Here is a 21,962-nt window from a genome sequence, read left to right on the forward strand (position 1 = left end):
GGTAGAAAAATAAAATACAAAAATAATTTCTCACGACGTTTCGATCGCGACACAAGCGGTCGTCCTCAGGCGGAAAAATTAATCCAGCAGTGGAACTGCTGAATCAGGAAGAAACACAGCGAGAGAGCAGTTACAACAAGAGGTTATATATGTGGCGAAGGGCAAGCAAGCGGGGTCTGAGCTGGAAAGGAATTCCATCCCCGCAAGCAAGCACGTCAGTTGAGTTAATGGGGGAGATTAGGGAGGGAGAGATTACACCTGTTTTGTTGCCAAAAAATTGGGAAAGAGGCCGTCCATAAATGACGTCACGCACCTAGGGGGGGGGGTCAGACATTTGTGACGATGTGTGACGAGGGGGGGGAGTGACGTCACATCAAAATGCGCAACTTTAAATAAATATAGACAACACATTCTACTTAATTATGATTTCTCCTACAACATCAGAGTGCAGCGCCACATTAAATACGCACTACAATGACAATAGTTTAAAACGATTTGAAGCATGTTTTATATATTTTTTTTGGGGGGGGGGGCAGAGCTTTGTGTGTATTTGAGGGGTGGTCTGACTTTTTGTGACGCCGTGTCACGAGGGGGGAGGGTAAAAAATCGTCCAAAATTGCGTGACGTCATTTATGAACGGCCCCAAAACCTATTCTCAGCGATACATGTATTTTAACATCCAGTTGTTTACTCGTTCAGAGGAGGAGGGGGGAGGGGGCACTGCATTCTGAATCCTGTTCGGCCTGCACTCGATTATTATTGGCAGTGGCTGAAATCGGTGGAAAGTGATACCTGGATTGTTATCCGGTCACCCACATCCCGTTTAGCAAGTCAAGTTTGAAGTTTGATCCAATCAACCCCAGTAACCACGGCTGTAAGTTATTCAGCTGAATACAGTTGTTGTGGGTGTATCATCGCAGGTAAAAAAAATAACTGAGGGTAGGTGTTGTTTTTGTTGCTTTGTAAATATGTAATAATGTGTTGTCCATGAACTATTATTATGAAGGTGCAATCTTCTCTTACGTAACCATTTCTATAATTGATGTTGGTGTATTCTGGTAGTTTGATGTCACTCTCTGAAATGGGTTTCCAAAGAAGAATAAAAAAGACAACCCTGGAAGCTTCCACATTATTTTCTCACGATAATTTTTTTGTTCCTGACATTTTTATTTACTTTCGCGACGACGTTCTTTTATGTTTTATATTATTGCTACTACTACTACCACCCAAAAACACACACTTTCACCGGCACTTGTAGCTGGTGGCCAGGGACACGGAACGTCTTCAATGACATTTCCACTCGGGTTCGCAATCGAATATCCAACAACCGCCACGCGTCTTGTTTGTTGTTTGTCAGTGTCGGCGCCATCTGCCACAGGGCGAACGCAATTCAGCCGCGCATTCGCCACCGCAAAGACAAAGACCCCCCGTATAGCCTTTAACAGACTGTTGGGCCAAGTGCTGTTAGCGATCGGTACCTATGAAGGCCGGCACGGTACACGAGGGGGTGGGTAGCCAGCACCACGCCCCGGCCGCCTTTGTCTCTCTAGTGGCCATGATTTTACACACCGCGCCAGGTACTCATTTGAGGCTGAGTCGACCTAGGGGAGGCCCAGGACCGGTTCAAATAATCGTAATTGGTTGCGTTGCCTGCCGTGAGCGGGAATCGAACTCGGGTCGCCGCACATACACAAACCGCCTGAGCGCCACCGGTGAATTCACAATTTCACTGTAGCATTTAGTTATTGTGAAACATTATTGCATTCAAACGTAAGGCCAATTAAAATAATCAAGGCTGAGAGCTTTGGCTGTGGTTTAGACAAGCAAGTTCAGTCTTTGTGTGTGTGTGTTTTTAAAAAAAATAAAGATAACTATTAACTCTATCGGGTGAAAAGTTCTGAGTTTGGAAATATCGTGACTCTGGTGTGAGCCTCATTCTGTTTGAGGGACTGTGTTGTCTTGGTGGGGAGCGGTGGTGCAGCGGTTAGCGCTCTGCGCTACGAACCTGACGACCCGGGTCGATTCCCACTCACGGCCAACACCAGTGACAGCGATTATCTGAACCGGTCCTGGGCCTCCCCTAGGTCGACTCAGCCTCAAATGGGTACCTGGTGCAATGTGTAAACATCGTCGCTGGGGAGACAAACGCGACCGGGCGTGGTGCTGGCCACCCACCCCCTCGTGTGCCGTGCGGGCCTTCATAGGTGCTCGCTAACAGCACTTGTCCCTACATTCTGTTAAGGCTATACGGGGGATCTTTGTCCTTTTTTGTCTTGGCCACCCGAGTTCGCTTCCCGTTCACGGCCAACACCAGTGACGATTATTTGAATTGGTCCTGGACCATCTCTAGGTCGACTCAGCCTCAAATGAGGTCCTGGTGTGGTGTGTAAACATGGCCACTAGGGAGACAAAGGCAGCCGGGCGTGGTGCTGGCCACTCACCCCCTCGTGTGCTGTTCCAACCTTCATAGGTGCTCGCTAACGGCACTTGCCCCAATAGTTTGTTAAGGCTAAACGGGGCATCTTTGTCTTGGTGTGGTCTGGGACTGTTTTTTGCTGTTCTGCTGCCTTTCCCAAGCTTTGGAATTTTGCTGTACTTAAGCAGTTTGAACGTATATACTTCCCTAATTTACGTATTTATTTGCAGTGATTTGCTTATCTTTGCTATACTTTGCCTTCCAATAATGTTTTTCTATTGTTTGTGACCCGCCCCTAGTGTACGCTTTCTGGAAAAAGAGCTTCACGGCTCATCAAATTTCTCCAGTATAAATACAGATTCCGATTCTCATTCATTTATTCCACCAGAGGCCACGGTGTCGAATCCCCTTCGCTCACGCGCGTGTGAGGCCAACAATGGGCGTTACTACGCCGATCCGGTTCATGTAAACAGCCATTTCCCATGACGCCGTTCTGCCCGTCTAAATTTAAGACATTGTTCAATAGAATTTGTATAAACGTCCGAGCCTGAGTCCGCGCGGGCTTACTATTCCACAACCGACAATGGAATACGGTCCACAGTGTCAATCGACCTGACTCTCTTCGCTGTGTTTTTTTTTACAGGCAGCACAGTGCGAAAGAGACATCTCCACTCCATCAGCACGTGTCTTTGGCCTCTGACTTGCGCCTCATGATAAGCCACTCCGTTGAGGTATCATTTGTGGTAGCCAGGTCACTTCTGAAAATTGAAGCTAATAACTCCGTGAGCTTAACCTGGTAAGATTAAAAAAACATTGTTTAGTTTGATTTGTATATTTTTAAATGTATTTGCTTACATTCTCTATGTTTTGCACTCCGATCGTGTTTTTTGTATTGTTTGTTGAAATGTTGTGACCTGCCCCTCCAGTATAAATATTCCGATTCTGCCTACTTTGCATAAGTTCCGTTGCCTAAAACAATTGGCAATGGAACTGTCAATATTTTAATGCATAAGGTAGTGTTAATAAACATGGATGTGTATTTTTGTTGTTAATATATTCGCATTGTGATTCTGTTTTTATCTCGAGCCATACCAGGAAGCTTTTGATTCTGTTAAGTTTACCCACGTTGCTTTTGACAGTTGGAACCAATGTTCGTCTGTGCGTCAGAACACATCCAAAATATCGAGAGAAGAATCCGCGCAGGACTTGAGGTATAGGTGAGTGCAGTGACCGGCAGCCAAAATAACAAGAAGATAAATTTTTGTCGAATTCGGTAAAAAAAACCCTCAATATTTCAAGAGCCACAATGCCGTGGTGAATACGAGATGGTGGGCCCTTCATAAACAACGTCACGAAGCAGCAGTCCTTAAAGAGCCGCAGTTTCCCGACCCCCGGGGCGAGTGTCACCTCCGATTAGCACGGTTGGCTATCTACGGTGCGAAAGAAGTTCAACACACACACACACGCAGACAGAGTTTCGTGAAAAACGCAACAGAAACGGATTCAAGGGCCGCATGTAGACCCCGGATTTGTCCTTGGCTAGTGCCAGGATGGGAGAGAGGGGTGCAACGAGGAGGTAAGAGAGGCTGTAATTGGAGAGGCAGGTCAGGGGGAGGTTGTCTCTGGCTACGTTACATGACCACTGAAAGGCGTGCTTGGCAAGCTCTGTCATGGCCCTGGGCTGTCACCAGTGTCAGGAGCAAGGTGTGGCTCTGTGTCTATCACACTCCGTGAGCCACTCGGCTCCGTGAGCTTGGTCCTTCCTACCCAGAATCGCCCGAGCCCTCCGAACGAAGAACGATGCGATGACGGGGATGGATGGAGATGGCACCTGGCCCGGATGCGGAGCCGAAATGCGTGGTTTGCCGGTTGTCTTCATCATTCTGGCGACGAGACCAAGCAGTCACGTGTGCCTATAGGTAGGCCATTGGTGCTGTCAGTGTCAGGCAAGCCAGTCCTGTCGGAAATCCGCGTTTCGGATGAAGTTCCATTAAGTTATTGATTTAGGATAGCATTCTAAGAAGAAGGAAAAAATAGCGGTGTTTTTGTTTTACAAAATACGTTGCTGAAGACGAACAGAGGGATATCATATCACGTTTATGCATTGACCCGTGACATCACAACTGGCTCTGAGGGTGGCCTCGGTGACAGCGCCTGACTCCGTTATGAAAGCGAGCTCCCCGGTCCATTCGGTGTCAGCACCCAACAGGTCTTCATGTTCTCTCTGTCTGTAAGTTTATCTGTCTGTAGGATTCTCTGTCTATAAGTGTATCTGTCTGTATGTCTCTCTGTAAGTTTCTCTGTAAGTTTCTCTGTCTGTAGGATTATCTGTCTGCACAGATGCCCACTCAATGTTGAGTTGGCTCTGAGGCACACAGAACTAGTGCTTACATATTATCATAAAATGTTATGAACACTTATCATAACCGATTCCCTTCATGTCAGCACTGTAAATACTTTACGTGCATGTAGAGGGCATGAATTTGTCAATGCCTGATCTGACAACATTAATGAATACGCGAGTAACACTTTTTACTGAAAAACATTTAAGATGGTGAAAAGTTTTCAAGCTACGTTACTTAGTGCATCTAATGTTGATAACTTGACTTCACACTCATCAGCCACGGTTAATCCACTGCTGGATGAAGGCCTACCCTCGCCACCGCAATCTCTCACGATCCTGCGTTATAATATATAGTCCGCCAAGCATCTGCTCGCGAGCCCATTTCATCGCTCCAGCCCGACAACTTTAGGAGAGGCAAAAGAACAGACCTCTGATATTTTCACTCGAAGTGACAAGTCAAGGATGTTTGTTTGTTTGAAGCTTTCGTGACTGCAGGAATCCATACGCTTTGGTTCTTTCTGTAAAGTCACGTAGGTAGAGGGAACTCACTCAATGGACCAGGCTTAATCTTATTCGCAAGAGCGACCTCACAGATTGCATCTTTTGCACAACGGGCGGCGTGAACTCTGTGAAAACAACAACAACAAAACAGACCGCAACTTAGCCGTGGGTGTCCCTGGCAGGTGTGTCCACCCACCCCGCTCGCCCACACAGCGACTAGACTTTTGAATTATCGCCCTCCCTCTGTACCAGCGTGGACGGCACCCTCACGTTCACCTTCTGAAGCGCTCGCTCGTCAACGTGGCGTGCGCGATGACCACCACCACCACAACCACCACCACCACGTGGCTTTTCTTTCGTGTTGTGCGCGGTGCTTTTAGCGCATCTTAGATTTGTAGCGTTTATTTTCATTTGTTTGCTGGTGACTTTGCGTATTTCATATCGAAATCGCCTCCAGTGCTGTTGCTGCTGGCGGCAATAAAAGTTGTTTAAAAGTCAAAGTCTCTCCGTGGGTTGAGCCGTGCATTTGTTGACATCTTCCGTGACCTACGAGCGAGTCGACGTGGGTCTCATTGGTTGAGGCTGAATGCGGGGTCGGTCGAGTGTGGGTGGGTGGGTGGGTTGGAAGCGGTCGCTCCTGCCGTGAATCATACCCGGCTCGATATGACGTCAACGCAGTGATGTAGGCGATCTCAGGGTGGGGAGAGAGAGGGGGGAGGTGTTGTTTGCGTGACGGGTGCATTAGAACGGGGTCGGCTGTGCCCATATAAACTCACAAGAGGGGGACCCGTAACGCCAAACAACCAACACAGGATTCTCCGATGGGTGTCATGTTTGAGAACGAAAAAGGTAAGACCCGTAGCGAGATCTCTGTCTCTCTCTCTCACTCTCTATTTCACTCTTTCTCTCTCTCACACACCTATCTCCTCCTGCCTATTTGGCTGTCCAGAATTAACTTTCAGGTAGTTGTTGAAAACGCCGTTTCGTTGTGCGTCTTTTGAGTGCGTTAACGCCTTTGTCACTCAGCGTGTCAATCACGTGGCAAGCTGCTGCACGTACGGACGGGCAAAGGGTTAATTCTGGAGTGTGAAATACAATTATATGGTCGTACGAAGTTTCACAAAGCGAGTTGTTGGTGTTGATGATAGGAATTAACTGCTGTACAGTCCACAATTATCGCATCGTTGTGAAAGTGTCGTGCACAACCAATACACACGCACACACTCCATACAAACAACAAACACACTACATACACACAACACACTACACACACTCCGTACAAACAACAAACACACTACATACACACAACACACTACATACACTCCGTACAAACAACACACACACTACATACACACAACACACTACACACACTCCGTACAAACAACAAACACACTACATACACACAACACACTACATACACTCCGTACAAACAACACACACACTACATACACACAACACACTACACACACTCCGTACAAACAACAAACACACTACATACACACAACACACTACATACACTCCGTACAAACAACACACACACTACATACACACAACACACTACACACACTCCGTACAAACAACAAACACACTACATACACACAACACACTACATACACTCCGTACAAACAACAAACACACTATATACACACAACACACTACACACACTCCGTACACACTACACACACACCACATACACACTACACCGTACATACAATACATACACACAACATATACACTACACACCACACACACACTCCGCACACACACCACAAACTCCGTACACACCACACACTACATACACACACTCTCACTGTACACACCACATACTACATACACACTACACACACGCTACATGCACACTACACACACACTACACACACACTACACACACACAACATACACACAACACACACACCCTACATAAACACTACATACACACACACAACACACACACCATATACACACACGACACACACAACACACGCTACATACACACAACACACACACGCTCCATACACACACAACACACACACACAACATACACACACAACACACACACACCAACTACACTTCCTGTTCGGATTAAGGGAGATGACGCCAATGACGTCAGCTGCTGACGTCTGCGCCGCCGATGACGCGCGACTCATTCACTTGGCTCAACAATGGGGGGGGGCAATGGGGGGTGGGGGCAATGGGGGGTGGGGGCAATGGGGGGGGGGCAATGGGGGGTGAACAACCCCTCCCCCCTCTCTCCCGTCTGTGTCACTCAGTACCAACAGTGATGCCAACTTCATCGATTGTGTCGCCAGCGATCTAGCAAATTGATGGGTCTCCATAGCTACAACATGTTTTTTTTTAAATCTCTAGGCGGTTCTGACTGCAGAAGAGAAAAAATAAGCCACCTTCGAGATTTAGGAGCGAATATAGCGATGTTGTTGAAGGGTCGTTGCCTGAAACGTCTTCTGTCATGTACTTTTTTCCCCTTTAAAGTCCAGTGTTATTGACGAGTGTGTTGAAATTGTTGTTAAGAGTACTTATATTAACTGTGCTTGTCCACCACCGTCAACGCCCTGAAACCACAATCACCAACTAATACGTTCCATTTAGTGATTAAGGGTTTCCGCATCAGTTTCACTGCGAATACAAAACTTGTAACATTGTCTCGAGACATGTTTCACGATTTCTAGAAGCCAGGCTTATCTGGTGACATGTATCAACCTTGCTGGTATCCCCATTGTCATTGATGCAAGTGCCCGGGGTTGGTGTTAAGTGATCTGTGTTTTCAGAAATAAGAGGAAGTTGCAGTGTTTGGGGAAGTTATCAGTTTCGTGAGCGCTTTGTGTAGAGATCGAATTTAGTTTTTAACAAAAACAATAACCCGGTGTTGTGGAAAATCGTGCGGCTGTATAACCACCATGGCCATATTGGTATTTGAGATTTACTCGCTGCTGTATGTTACCCAGAAGCAGCATTTCTTTCAAATCTAAACAAGGAAACTCCACTGCTTTGGAGATTATCCGTCAGGCTTGCTCAAACACCTGCAAGTTTGGCAGCTATATAGCGTTAAGAGCACACTGTCTGTTCTAGTTCATGTGAAAGTCGTTCACCTTGCCTGGAAAGAATGGCGAAAGTTGGCTAGCCGATGTTGAGGTTCTTGTGCTGGATACAATTGCGGGGCTACGCTATCAGCAGAGGGCACTACACACATCCATTGTGCTGTACTATGCGTCAACGTCTATGCCTCCCCTTGCCTTCAATTCCGGAACACTGACCAGTGTGGTGAAGTATGATCAAGCAACCCCTATGACCGATACAGCGTGGGTTTGGGGCTTTTATCTAAGCAGTCGATTGCCGTAGGCTTGTGACAACCAGTTTCTCCAGTGTACGGATTTCTTAAGACAATGTTAACGTTTAGTTTATGCGAGTTGTTTGAACTTATTTGGGTGGGAACATGATCAGAAGCTGCATTTATACTGGAGGAATCCGATGAGCTATGAAGCTATTTTTTTACAGATGTCCAGTATTTTCACAGATGTCCAGAAACGAGGGGATGGGAGAGATGGGGGTGCAGAACGGGTTTCAGATCTCGCTTTAGCCGTGGCTGCGAATTCTCACCCAGGTACCTGGTTTAATATGGCAACACGCAACCTCTTCAACTCGTTTGACAAAAGCGTGCCGTGATTAGGACTTGGGATTCGTAATGGTCGTTGCCTGTGCATAAAGTACCATGTGCGTGTAGAGATCATGGTGCAGATCCTGACTGTCTATACACTTGCTGGAAGGGCTTTCCACGTCGGTTAATGACTCCAACACCACTCACTCACTCAGGCATTGGTGGGCAATAATCTCTCACTATTGCTCCTCCGATCAGCAGCGTAGTGGAACCATTGCTCTGGGAAGTGACGGCGTCACGATCACGTCAGCGCAGAGACAAAGGTCACCACCCATTGAGACGTTGCACAGGTTGTTGGGGTCAAGCGGCGTTAGCGAGCACCTATGAAGGCTGGCAGGGCACACGAGGTTTGCAGGCGGGTGGCCAACACCACGACCGGCCGCCACATTCATCTCCCCACCAGTGTTGATGGTTGCACATAGCACCAGGTATCCATTTGAGGCTGAGTCGACCTAAGGGATGCCCAGGATTGAACTCGGGGTTTGCCGGGTTTATAGCGCAGCGAGATAACCGATCTGCTGCCACAACAACAACCGCGGCGGTGACGATGTCACCACGGCGCTTGTGCCAGGCTAGGTGCACTAAGGCCACGTGAAGTGTCGGAATCGGACTATGTATTGACACTGAAAGAATCTGATGGGCTATGAAGCGCTTTTTCACACATTACCCGCAGGGACACGGGGTCAGAACGTTACAACAAAAATACAAAAACACGATTAGACTGCAAAGTATAGGAAAGGTAAACGAATAACTTGTATACAAACAAAAAACTAGTTTATTTATATTGCCAGCTAAAGCCCACTGAGCTATTAAGATTATTATTCAGAAGCGAGCTGTCTACAAATGATAGCTCAACAAAGGCTCGCTGGCAGGATGAGGTCACGGAACAGACCCAGGCGCCATGGGTTGACTGAGTGAGATGACTGGCAAGATGCACCACCACCGCCACCATGTGCTCCATTCTCTGCCAACTTTCTCCCCACCACCAACAACCACGAGCCTGCGTGGTGACGTCAGCACGCACGCTCGCTTTTCAGCCCGGCGCGTGAAGCGTGATGACGTCAGCACGCACACCCGCTTATCACCCCGGCGCGGGAAGAGTGGGTGCGTGGTGACGTCAGTACGCACACCCGCTGAGCCTGGCGCGTGAAGCGTGGGTGCGTGGTGACGTCAGCACGCACGCTCGCTTTTCAGCCCGGCGCGTGAAGCGTGATGACGTCAGCACGCACACCCGCTTATCAGCCCGGCGCGGGAAGAGTGGGTGCGTGGTGACGTCAACACGCGCACCCGCTTATCGCCGCACACGTAAAGAGTGCGTGATGACGTCAGCACGCACACCCGCTTATCACCCCGGCGCGGGAAGAGTGGGTGCGTGGTGACGTCAGTACGCACACCCGCTGAGCCTGGCGCGTGAAGCGTGGGTGCGTGGTGACGTCAGCACGCACGCTCGCTTTTCAGCCCGGCGCGTGAAGCGTGATGACGTCAGCACGCACACCCGCTTATCAGCCCGGCGCGGGAAGAGTGGGTGCGTGGTGACGTCAACACGCGCACCCGCTTATCGCCGCACACGTAAAGAGTGCGTGATGACGTCAGCACGCACACCCGCTTATCACCCCGGCGCGGGAAGAGTGGGTGCGTGGTGACGTCAGTACGCACACCCGCTGAGCCTGGCGCGTGAAGCGTGGGTGCGTGGTGACGTCAGCACGCACGCTCGCTTTTCAGCCCGGCGCGTGAAGCGTGATGACGTCAGCACGCACACCCGCTTATCAGCCCGGCGCGGGAAGAGTGGGTGCGTGGTGACGTCAACACGCGCACCCGCTTATCGCCGCACACGTAAAGAGTGCGTGATGACGTCAGCACGCGCATCTGCTTATCACCCCACACGCAAGGCGTGCGTGCGTGGTGACGTCACACTTCGTTGCGCAATCATTTGTGGTGGCCAGGTAAGATTAATTGTTTTTATTTGTTATAAGTGATTCCATTATAGGTTAGATACTTCGCAATCCTGTCTCGTGTTTTGAATTGTTTGCTGTTGCAACCTTCTGACCCGCCCCTACTGGACATGTGTGGAGAGAGAAAAACAATAACTTTATAGCGCATCTGATTCCTACCGTATGAAATACAATTGATCATCGATTATCCGGCTGCTTCCAATATTTTCCGGGCCAATCCGACGAAAGCGGCAAAACCGCTCCGGCGAATCGGCACCACGTCCGTGACAATATCAAAACAGTGACTATGCTTGATTTCAGTGTAAAATATATATGAAATACGGTACATTAAACACCACAAACAAACAACTTAAAACAATGAAAACACTGCGCGTGTATACATTTGTCACGACGAATAACCGCGGTGATGAAAAGCAGGACAAGTACACTGCGATCCTTCGCAAAAGTGCGTGTTGTTATTCCGCGTTCGTATCGTCAAACACATGGGGATGTTTAAACGAGATCGTCGTGTGGACGTCACCTCAGGCATCAGTCACCACTGGCATTTTTGCACACAGCGTTGGTGTACGGTGTTTTTTCTGCAATATTTTTGCTGTCTTTTCTTGGATTTTCTGTTTGCACTTAGTCACATATTCACTTTAAGATGTTTTTTTTGTTCATGTTTTTGTTTTTTGTTTGTTGCGGTTGCACCCGATTCAAGAGCTGAATGGCTCACAGGGCTATACCTAATAAATGAACTTGAACTTGAACCTCGTAAGCACGGCACGGTAAATACAACAACTGTTATCGACAGGGTATTTATTTTACGGGGTATGTGTGTGTTTTATTAAATGCCAATTTCAACGTAGTAAACACATTTAAAACGCAAAAAACGTGTACACAACACCTAAAAACGTAATGTTATGCAATCATGTACAAAAGATAAGATCATCGATTGGTCGAATGTGCGTGGTGACGTCAGCACGCACCCACCGCGTGCGTGGTGACGTCAGCACGAACCCATCGCGTGCGTCGTGACGTCAGCACTCACCACCGCGTGCGTCTTGACGTCAGCACGCACCCATCGCGTGCGTCGTGACGTCAGCACGCACCCACCGCGTGCGTCATTCGCGGGTGACGTCGGCGCCAGACGCAAGCCGCCACGTGCGTTCGTGGCGGGGAGGAAGAGATTCTGTGGGGTTTGGTTTGGGGGCGGCTGGGTGACCGCTCCTATATAATAATAGCGGCCATCCCAGTCAGACAACCCCATGGCACATCGCTGGGTCTGGCTCCCCCGAAACCCTGCAAGCCTTCGACGCTTCACGTGGCCTCAAAGTGCACCTGGCCTGGCACAGGCGCCGCGGTGATGTCACTGAATGTCGTGTATTGGTGGTGTTTGGGGGGTGGGTAGTGGTGGTGGAGTTGCAAAACCCTCGCAGCCACAGACACCGGCGAGAGAGAAGGGAGGAGGGGGGTGACGGAAAATTCGGCGTGTCCATGCGTCACGGAACTCGACCGCGTCGTATTTGGGGATCTCCACCCCCAACCGCGTGGCTTTCTGCTCTCTGATGTAATATCCACCACCACCACTACCCACCCACGCGACTCGAAACGCTGCATGTTTGGGAGGCGAGAGGAGAGGGATGGTGACTGCCGGTGAAATGATTTGAATCTCAATAATTCGGCTGAGCCAGTCTGTAGCAAAAGCGGGTTGAAATCTGTGTGGTGCTTTCAAGTTGTCCCTTCGTATGTGTGTGTCTTTTGGGATTCGCCGGTTTCATCTCACACGGGCAACAATTAAAATGCGTAACGGGAAACGCAACTTTAGACCCTTCGATTTTATTTCAACACAGCAAGGTCACAAGCACTTCCCCGTTTCTTCACTCGCCGCACTGTCAGGACTTTGGCATTCCCTCCTTCCCGTTGCCTTTTCGCAACATTTGCTCAATGCAGGACTTGAATATGTGACGACGTTTGACCTGTGCCGTTTGTTGTGTTAAAATACAGCGTACACTGTACGATCGTCCACGTGTTGTGCACACACGTGTTGTACAGTGCACGTTTCGCAGCAGGTCTGGCCGCACATTTGCGTTAACTCCACAACATTTGTTGAGCGCGTACAGTATTATCGGTACAGTGCGTTTCACATCAATAATGCCTTAAATGTATACAGTACTGTAGTTCGTGGCTCACTAAAATTGGTCCGTAACTTTAGTGTTCGATGCATGAGTGCACAGAGTTCAAACGTTGGTTACAGCACGTGCGATTTTACGAATACTGCACAACAACATTAGTATTCGGCTGTGTAATGGTAAAACAATTAACTAATTAATTTGAAACTTGTGCAGTGGCCCAATGTGAAACCGGTCACCCTGCAAGTCCATGTTCACTGGCGTCCCACGTGTTCGAAAAGCAGGCTCGGCAAATGCGTTTTGAAAGAATTTCGACTTGAGAAATTAAGTCCCCGTCAATACGACACACATACAAAACTATATTATCCATCCACTGCTGGATTAAGGCCTCTACAATAGTCGGTATTCATCACGGACAATAACGATAGCATTTACAATAGATATGTGTGGTCCAGATGTCTTGTGGCCTCCGATTAATGGACCCCCAATTTTTTGGTTAATTTGCAGATTCATTTTGTTTTAAATAAACCTTTTATAAAATGTAAAGTTTCGACAATGTAAAGTTTTCGAAAATGGGGGGGGGGCCAAGACATTTGAACCACCCTGCACAGTACTGTATTTTCGTGTATGATTGAATTCGTGGGATTTTGTACTTGCTGATAATATGAACAGATGCAGGCACCCACAAGGACAAAACACAAAGGCACGAGACACGCCAAGTAGAATCAGAGCTAAAAATACAAGTACAGTACATGCAGGCATTACACTGGTCAACACACTTTCTGACACAAGGTATTTCTACGGTTTTAATGTAGTTTGGGGTGCTGATTCCAAATCTGGCATCAGTTTTTGTCTATCACATCAGGTTCTTGAGATTATCAATTATTGCATTTTCAATAAAAACTGCAGAAGAAAAATATTAAATAAATGTGGATATCTACATAAAATGATATTATAAACACTATCCTAAAAATACAGCACCATATTTTAACACTAAAGCAGTCACTGACTCGCATCAACTTGCAATCATAAGTGAGAGAGTTAATTTCGGGTAAAATCAATGAAAATGGGGTATGCCGATAGCATAAAATGAGATGTGATAGAGCAAATCTGAGATCAGATTTGGAATCAGCACCCTGAAATTAGTCTAAAACAGCTGCAACATTCCAGGCCAGAAAAAAATGTTTTTTTTTGTTGACCAGTGTTATTAACCACGTCGGCGTTGCTCACACCGGGGTCAAGGGCACAAAGCGAGGTCCTATTTTCCTCCGGCAAGACAATAACACACCAAAGAGGGGAAGGAGGAAAGGCTGGTGGGGGTGCATGTTTTCGGCCTCTGAAATTAAGATAACGTTCGTGCCGTCGATTGTCAGAATTGCGTGAGGTCTGTAGCCCGATACAGCCAAACACCACCCCGCCGGTGCCCCCTCGCGGTCACCCGCGAGACAAGATGATGGAAGGAGGTTTCCTATGTTTTTCGTCCACATATGAAGGTTGGAAATGCTCTCAAAGACAACAACCCATGTACTGCACTCCTCGTCCTTTTAATCGTAACGCTATCAAGGGGTTTCCATCGAATACACTTAATGTCCTGTTGCTCACACATCGGGGGAGGTTGGAATGGTGGGGGGCTAAGCCCCCAGCTGATAATGTTATCTTCCATACTCTTTGGTTCTTTCGGTAATGTCACGTAGGTATCTTCCAGTCCTCGTACACACTCATTCAGTTTGTTTTTACATTGAGGTGTACCTCCCCTGACTTTGTGTCCCCACACTACATGGCTGCTTATGACACCCAAAATATGGTCACTAGGATCCCCTGTTTTTACGAGTAAACATGGATCGCTGGCCCAACGTTGGCCCAGCGGTTACAACCACATGCCAACGTTAGCCCAACATTGCCAAGTTTGGGCGCTTGTGATTTGAGAGAAACGTTTCCCGTGTGTGTACGTGAGGAGCGGTGGCGTCGCGGTTAGCGCATTACGCTATGAACCTGGCAACCCTTGTTCGATTCCCGCTCAGGGCCAATGCCAGTGATGATTATTTGAACCAGTCCTGGGCCTCACTCGGTCGACTCGGGCTCAATGAGTACCTGGTTTGGTGCATAAACGTCGCCACTCGGGAGACAAAAGCGGCCGGGTGTTGTGCTGGCCACCCACCCCCTCGTGTACCATGCCGGCCTTGTTAGGTGTTCGCTAACAGCACTTGCTCCTACAGTCCGTTAAGGTTATACGGGGGATCTTTGTTTTGCAGCGGCTCCCAGCGACATGCAGACCTACCAGATCTGCACGGTCGGCTCGAGTGGACAGCAGGGGGTGATCATGGCCACCGTGGCCTCCCCCTCGGGCCTACAGGGCGGCATGTACATCGGGGAGGAGGTGACCCGCAAGCGAGAGATCCGGCTCCTCAAGAACAGGTACGTAGTGGACTTCGTCGCACGCTTGTAACGCACCTCTGGCTGGTGGGCCGTGCAGGCATTGCCGTGAGGCAGGTGCCGGAAGGTCTACGAGGTGGCCCTGATCCCTCGTTTTGGTTGCACAGCCGGGCCGCGCTGGGGCTCTGTTAGGCCAACTCGGCAAAGCTTAGGAGGCGCCAGAATGTTTTTTCCGCTTCTTAAGTTCGTTACCGTGCCATTGATGTCACACGCGCACCGAATGAGTTCAGTCGCACGTAGTTGATGCAGTGTGACACTGTGTCTTCACTCTGTAGTGACTGATAATATATGTATTGTCCTTGAAACTGATTGGTCCACACCAGAGACAGCTTTCTTTTAAGCCTCGTCTCAAACGGTGTTAGACCAGAGGACGCCAAAAGGCGTACTGCCCAAAGACAATGCACTATCAGAGTAATGAGAGCTCGGGGTGAGCATCTACTACATCATGGGACCTCCTTTGCCAGTACCAATATATGATAATACATTTTTCCCATTTTTTTCTGGCAACAAAACGAGACGAGGCTCAAAAGAAATCTGTCTGGTGTGGACCAATCAGTTTCAAAGTCAATGCATTTCTTATCAGAGTATGTTTTTTTTGCATTCTAACCACAAGCATTGTGGTTAATGCAGACATGATTCCTTGTAAAGGTTTCAATTTGGTGTTTTAACATCTTAACACCTGTTTTGTTGCCAGAAAAATGGGAAAACCCTATTATCATATTTTGGTACTGGCAAAGGAGGTCCCATGATATACCATAAAGAGTTGGCCAAACATATGAATGCAAGATCCTCTCGTTAAAGGGTCTTGAGATTTAGAAACTTTGATAGAATCAGAATCTTTATTTATCCCGGAGATAATGCACATCAAGGAGAGTTTATACACTCCAGGAATTTAGCAGAACGGAAATAATCGTGAGTTGTTGACAGCCTGCCACAAGCGGAGCAAGTGGACTGGAAGAGCTTACAAAACACATGCAACCGGCTTCATATATATTTTTTATCAGCCAGTGTTAATGACAAAGGAAATGAAGACGTCTCGGCTCTCGCACATTCAATTTGCATCTCATTCTCAGGTTGTGGCACGACTCATTCTCACGCATTTCACATGCAGCAGCTCACAGTACTTTAAACATGATGCCTTTTTTCCCGGCCGCAGTATTTTCCTTATATTCAATGTAATTGCATCTATAATTGGTAGAGTCATCGTTTAGTGTGTTACTCAGATCCCAGCTCTATTTGCAGCATCACATCCTGTGTTCGCGTGTAACTCGGCTTGCTACTCCAGGCAGTATCGCCTCTTTAACTGCGCCTCACCAGATGTAGACATTGCCACAGCGCTGTGTATTTGAAAGCAGGGCAACTTTACATTTCACGCCATAGTCTTATTGTCTCGACGCCTTTGTTCTTTTAGAATTCTCAGCCTCTGGAGTCTATCAAATGCCATTAGCATTCATTCAATGAGGCGGACACTAATGAGCACAATCTGTTCATTTACACTTCTATTTAACCGTGTTTTCAAAGACAAAATACTTTAACTCGCTCCATCTGTTTTAACCACGTCGTCGATTTTCATTGCAATGTAAACATGAAGTTTGACTGCTTCCATCATCTCACAGGTACAGTATAAGTATCCTTGGAGACAAACTCCTCCAATAACACATTCCTGCGGAGGGAGCTGGTAGGAACGTTGGGTTGCTTGGTCAATGGCCAGGGTCAACGGCGGCGTGGCGTATTCTGCAAATATGGCCGACTGTGAGGGCGGGCACAAGCTGGCATGAGTAGGTTAAACGTTGAGTTTTATAAGGGCACCACGGGGTGACCAGCCCCTCCCCACCCAGCCCCACCCCTCCCACCCCCCACCCAGCCCCACCCTCCCCACCCAGCCCCTCCCCACCCTCCCCACCCAGCCCCTCCCCACCCTCCCCTCTCCACCCAGCCCCACCCCTCCCATTTTTAGATGCATGACGGATGGACACAATAATCCCCTGTGGGCTGGTGTAACCAAAATACTATGACAGACAACAAATACACGACTGTAAATGTAGAGGTGCAGTCCCTGAAATTACTTGCTCATGTGACTGCTTGCCAAAGGGCCTCTACTGGAGGGAACCATAGCCTACTCTTCCATGCTCGCCAGACGTCTTGAAAGAGGTGGAAGTACCCACGCTTTACACCACTGCATGTGTTCTACCGATTGATTAACTGTGGTGTACGCATTTATACAGCTTGGGTGTATGTATGTTGAACTGCTTTCGCACTGTACGTAGCTAAAACACAAGCAGTTTTAAAGAGTTTTCAATCTAGATGATTTAAAAGTTCATAGCTCCGGTGGCTTCCTAATATCGGAAAGAAGAGCTTTCCATTGGTGGGTGGATAGTGTTTGGGGGGATTTATGAAACTTGCACCATTGCTTGCACCGCAGTATCAGGAGAACGAACCAGCGACCGTTGGTTTTCAAGTCGAGTGTGACAATCATTCCACTGCGGCAGCATCCATAATAAGCTGCATACTTAATGTAAACATTGAGAGAAAAAAACTCCACCCCAAGCATAAAGCACAGCATTATGGAATTCCTATCACTCGTTTAGTCATTCTAGACATCTGAAAAAGAGCTTCATATCCCATCGGATTCCTGCAGTCTGAATAAATATTGTGATACACATGCGAGAAAGCCATTGTTGACTTCCCTTTTGATCACGCCAGGCGTTGTGATGTACGCTTGTGATCCAGCCCTGTGAAGTTTTCGGTTGGTGGGTCACGTAGAGATTTGTGAAACTCCCAAATACACTGAGCTGTGGTGTGGCCAGAAGATGGCAGTGCAGCAGAGCAAGTGGGTTGAGCCCTCATTATGGGTGGGTTTTCTCTGGGTGCTACAGTTTTCTTGCCATGTAAAATAAAATGCTCATTAGAAAGGAATTGGCCAAACATCGCAATGCAGGACCCTCCTGAAAATGTCTGGAGACTCAAGAGACTGTCCTGAATACGTGCAGTCCATTTTATTCAGTTGATTCTGCAGGCTTATAAACTCTACTGTAAATTTTGATTTAAAGCTTTCGTGACTGCAGGGATTCATATTCTTGGTTCTTTCGGTAAAGTCACGTAGAAGGGAAATAATAAAATAATGAAAATAAAACAATCAAATTCTCACGACGTTTCGATTGCAACACAAGCAATCATCATCAGGTGTGAAAACCACAGCAAGAAAATTTGAACATTTTCTTGCTGTGGTTTTGAAAATGTTCTTGCTGTGGTTTTCACACCTGATGATGATTGGTCGTGTTGCAATCGAAACGTCGTGATAATTTTATTGTTTTATTTTTATTATATTATTATTTCCATTCTACGTGACTTTACCGAAAGAACCAAAAATACTCTACTGTAGTTGCACACCATCTGCAGTCTGTACTAAACCACACTTGGGTGTTTAATTTTGCATGACAGTGGTTGGTAATGGCCACCAATATAGAAATGAGCGCCACCTAACACTCGCTTGAGCTTGGAGAAGCTCTGGCTTTTAGAATGTCAGCGTAGAAAAAATACATGGCAACGTCCTTCGATTTTCAGTTAAAAGGGGAAGATGTGCTTTTTTTTATTGCTCAAATATTCCCAAACCGGTCACTGTTTTTTTATTACCAGTTTATTTTTTCATTTGGTGATTACCGGTTAATGTGAAAGAGGAACTTTTAACAACCGTACTTTGTGTCCTGGGTGAAAAGACATCTCTTTTAGCTGGTCTTGGGGAACACTGGAGGCTGACTGCCCCCTGGTGTTAGATACAAGGAAAATCTACCGTTTTTATCATCGGAAAATTCTATACGCTACAAAGGAAACAGTAAGCTATATGATAGCACTACAAATACAGGCATAAGCTATACTAATTTCACGTCAAAATGTAACACTCTTCAAGAGGGAGAACAACCCAGAGGCGTGAGGATCCACAGACAAAGTGGGAAAGGTAGACCAGGCAGTAAGCTGGCACCAAATTCCTCCCCAAGCTCTGTCGTCCTCTGTATATTAAGCCGTTATCAGCCAACGAATGTTTGCTTACAGTGGGGGTAAACCCGAGTACCCGGAGAAAATATGCTCGTGCGAAGGGGCAACACTCTAATCCCATACCAATAGAGCAGATGGGGGTCCACATTTGCTGTAGCGCCTTCTGGCAAGCCCGGGTATGACACCTCGACGCTGATGGGAGTTTCACAACATTTGTGTGATCCACCAATCCTCGCCTGCACGGTGCTGGATCACAGGCGTGCATAGTCGCCATCCACCAGGTGATATTGTCTTTGATTGGAGTGATGCTGAACTCTAAGAGATCTAAACATGAGTAAGGAGAAGAGTTTACGGAAATGCACTGCAATGTTGGCCTTTAAACACTTGTGGCTATTATTTAGTTAAAATGTTCTCATCCTCTGGAAGTCCTCGATGCCATGTGAAATGGGACCCACTGAGTACAGATAATGTAGTTATTTGAACAGTTTATACGTGGGATGTCTATTTCCTCCCCTTTGCCCATGACATCCCATGTTTTTGTCTGCGGGACCGTTGTGGCCTTGTACGTTTATTATTGCAAAACTCTGATATTTTCATACCAACAATTAAGGTTATGTACGTAATTATGTAATTATTTAAGCAAAAAATACGTGTATTCAATAATGTCCATGTATACCACTGAGCCTTTTTTTAATCAAGATCTTGTGAATTGAGAAATTTGGCCAAACACTATTTTATGGAATGTTTTGAATGTGGGAGGATACTAAAGTAGCCAGACAAATTTCACACATATGAGGGAATACAGGTATGAGAAAACGTGTTCGCTGCACCGCCATCTCGTATCCACCTCGTTGCACCATAGAGTTTATAAACACTAACTAACAGAGATCATACAGCACAGTACTTGACTCTCCCAAACTTCAGTTTGGATTGAGATTCAAGAAGATGCACCGATACTGAGTGGCTGGCAGAGTCACATTTGAACTTCATTGCACGTGTGTGTGATATCGCTTGTGCGTGTTTGTGGGGTGCTGTGGCATAACGTTTAGCGTGCTGCACTACGAACCCGGTGACCCGGGTTCGATTCCTGCTCAGGGTCGACACCAGTGACGATTATCTGAACCGGTTCTGGGCCTCCCCGAGGTCGGCACTATGGAGACAAAGTGTGGTGTTGACTACCCACCTCCTCGAGTGCCATTCCAGCCCTTATAGGTGCTCCCTAAAAGTACTTGCCCCAACAGTCTGTTACAGGCTACACGAGGGTGTTCGGGCCTGGTGCTGGCCACCCATCCACTGGTGTGCCGTGCCAGCCTCCATAGGTGCTAATTAACAGCAACACGTTCCTTCGGAGTGGGCAGGTAGGAACTTGGTTGGACAGCGCATTCGTGCGATCCATGTCACACGGCTGCGAGCTGCGTGGGGCGGCGCGTCACGTGGTGCTGAGCCCGCCCGAAGCACTCTTTGAAATACAAATCGATGGCGTGGCTATGCACGACAGACAGACAGACAAATAATCCCTGGTGGGCAGTGTGGAACATTGTTGTTCCTACCTGTACGTGCCTTAACAATCTGTGAAGGCTAAACGGGGGGCCTTTGTCTTTGTGTTTGTTGAACGCAGGGAGGCAGCTCGGGAGTGTCGGAGGAAGAAGAAGGAGTACGTGAAGTGCCTGGAAAATCGCGTCACCGTCCTTGAGAAACAGAACAAGACCCTCATTGAGGAGCTCAAGGGGCTGAAGGATATGTACTGCAACAAGGCCGAATAGCCCCAGCAAAGTCGACCACCGCTGCCCATGGCACCGCGCGTGTCCAACACTCGCGTTGCTCCAAACAGCAGCCCCAGTACAGGGGCAACTAAGCCGCTTGACATACCACACAACGCTGATGCTTGAAGTACTCTAGTGGGATTACACATAGCAACACCACTGCCTACTGGCAGACCGTGTTAGTCTCAATCTTAGCGTCTTCACGATTTCCCTGCTCTCCTCAGAATTGCGCGAATTCCAAATTTAATTATGATTATTATTGCCGCCGCACTGTAACCCACACAACTATTAATTGACAATCCTTCACATTGGTAGGCTGACAATTATAGTAAAACCATCAGTCAAGTATTTTGTATTGATATTTATTTGAAGAATTTTGATTGTCAAAGTGAGAGAAAGCTAAGAAAATGTTCAAGTGAGGTAATGTGCCTCACGTAACCTTAAAGGGTACACATTCACACAGTAAACTGTTTAAAGAGTTAAATGTTTTTAAAGAACCTGCTTATGCCAAGAGAGTTTATATTTATTAAAGAATTGTTACCGTATTTTTATTTACATTTTTCTTACATTTATACTGATTGTACAATCTAACATAGCAGCAAAAGATGTCTGTTTTCGTGGCGTCATTCAATATTATGCTTCTACTGTCAGCACAGGTGTTACGAAATCAATCACCTCTTGCTCTTGTCGTAGTTTTATGATTTCTAAAAGGAATGTTTGGGCATTTCCCCACATTTCAAATGCCACTTATATTTTGACTTTTAAGCAATCTGTTC

General features: G+C 47.2%; 1 protein-coding gene across 3 annotated transcripts; it reads left to right on the forward strand.

Annotated features, from left to right (window-relative positions):
• Positions 1-5,974: 5,974 nt before the first annotated feature.
• LOC133345860 (cAMP-responsive element modulator-like) lies at positions 5,975-21,731 on the forward strand. Of its 3 annotated transcripts, XM_061556906.1 has the most exons (4): positions 12,027-12,228; positions 14,371-14,490; positions 15,250-15,412; positions 21,042-21,731. In XM_061556906.1, exons 2-4 carry the CDS (start codon positions 14,448-14,450, stop codon positions 21,184-21,186), a joined length of 351 nt encoding a protein of 116 aa, XP_061412890.1. In that variant the 5' UTR covers positions 12,027-12,228; positions 14,371-14,447; the 3' UTR covers positions 21,187-21,731. The 3 variants fall into 3 exon arrangements, with proteins under 3 accessions (XP_061412891.1, XP_061412890.1, XP_061412888.1); XM_061556907.1 differs by lacking the exons at positions 12,027-12,228; positions 14,371-14,490 and adding an exon at positions 5,975-6,110; XM_061556904.1 differs by lacking the exon at positions 12,027-12,228 and having other exon boundaries at positions 13,561-14,490.
• The last annotated feature ends 231 nt before the right edge of the window (positions 21,732-21,962 follow it).

This window comes from Lethenteron reissneri, chromosome 23 (genome assembly GCF_015708825.2).
Source record: "Lethenteron reissneri isolate LAM-NWPU_2019-01 chromosome 23, ASM1570882v1, whole genome shotgun sequence".
NCBI classification, from domain to species: Eukaryota; Metazoa; Chordata; class Hyperoartia; order Petromyzontiformes; family Petromyzontidae; genus Lethenteron; species Lethenteron reissneri.

Bases quoted from the DNA above. Each gene is read 5' to 3' on its own strand.
- LOC133345860 (XM_061556906.1), top strand. From the start codon at position 14,448: ATGATGGAAGGAGGTTTCCTATGTTTTTCGTCCACATATGAAG. The intron at 14,491-15,249 runs GTTGGAAATGCT...TTTGTTTTGCAG, and splicing joins TTTTTCGTCCACATATGAAG to CGGCTCCCAGCGACATGCAG. The intron at 15,413-21,041 runs GTACGTAGTGGA...TGTTGAACGCAG, and splicing joins ATCCGGCTCCTCAAGAACAG to GGAGGCAGCTCGGGAGTGTC.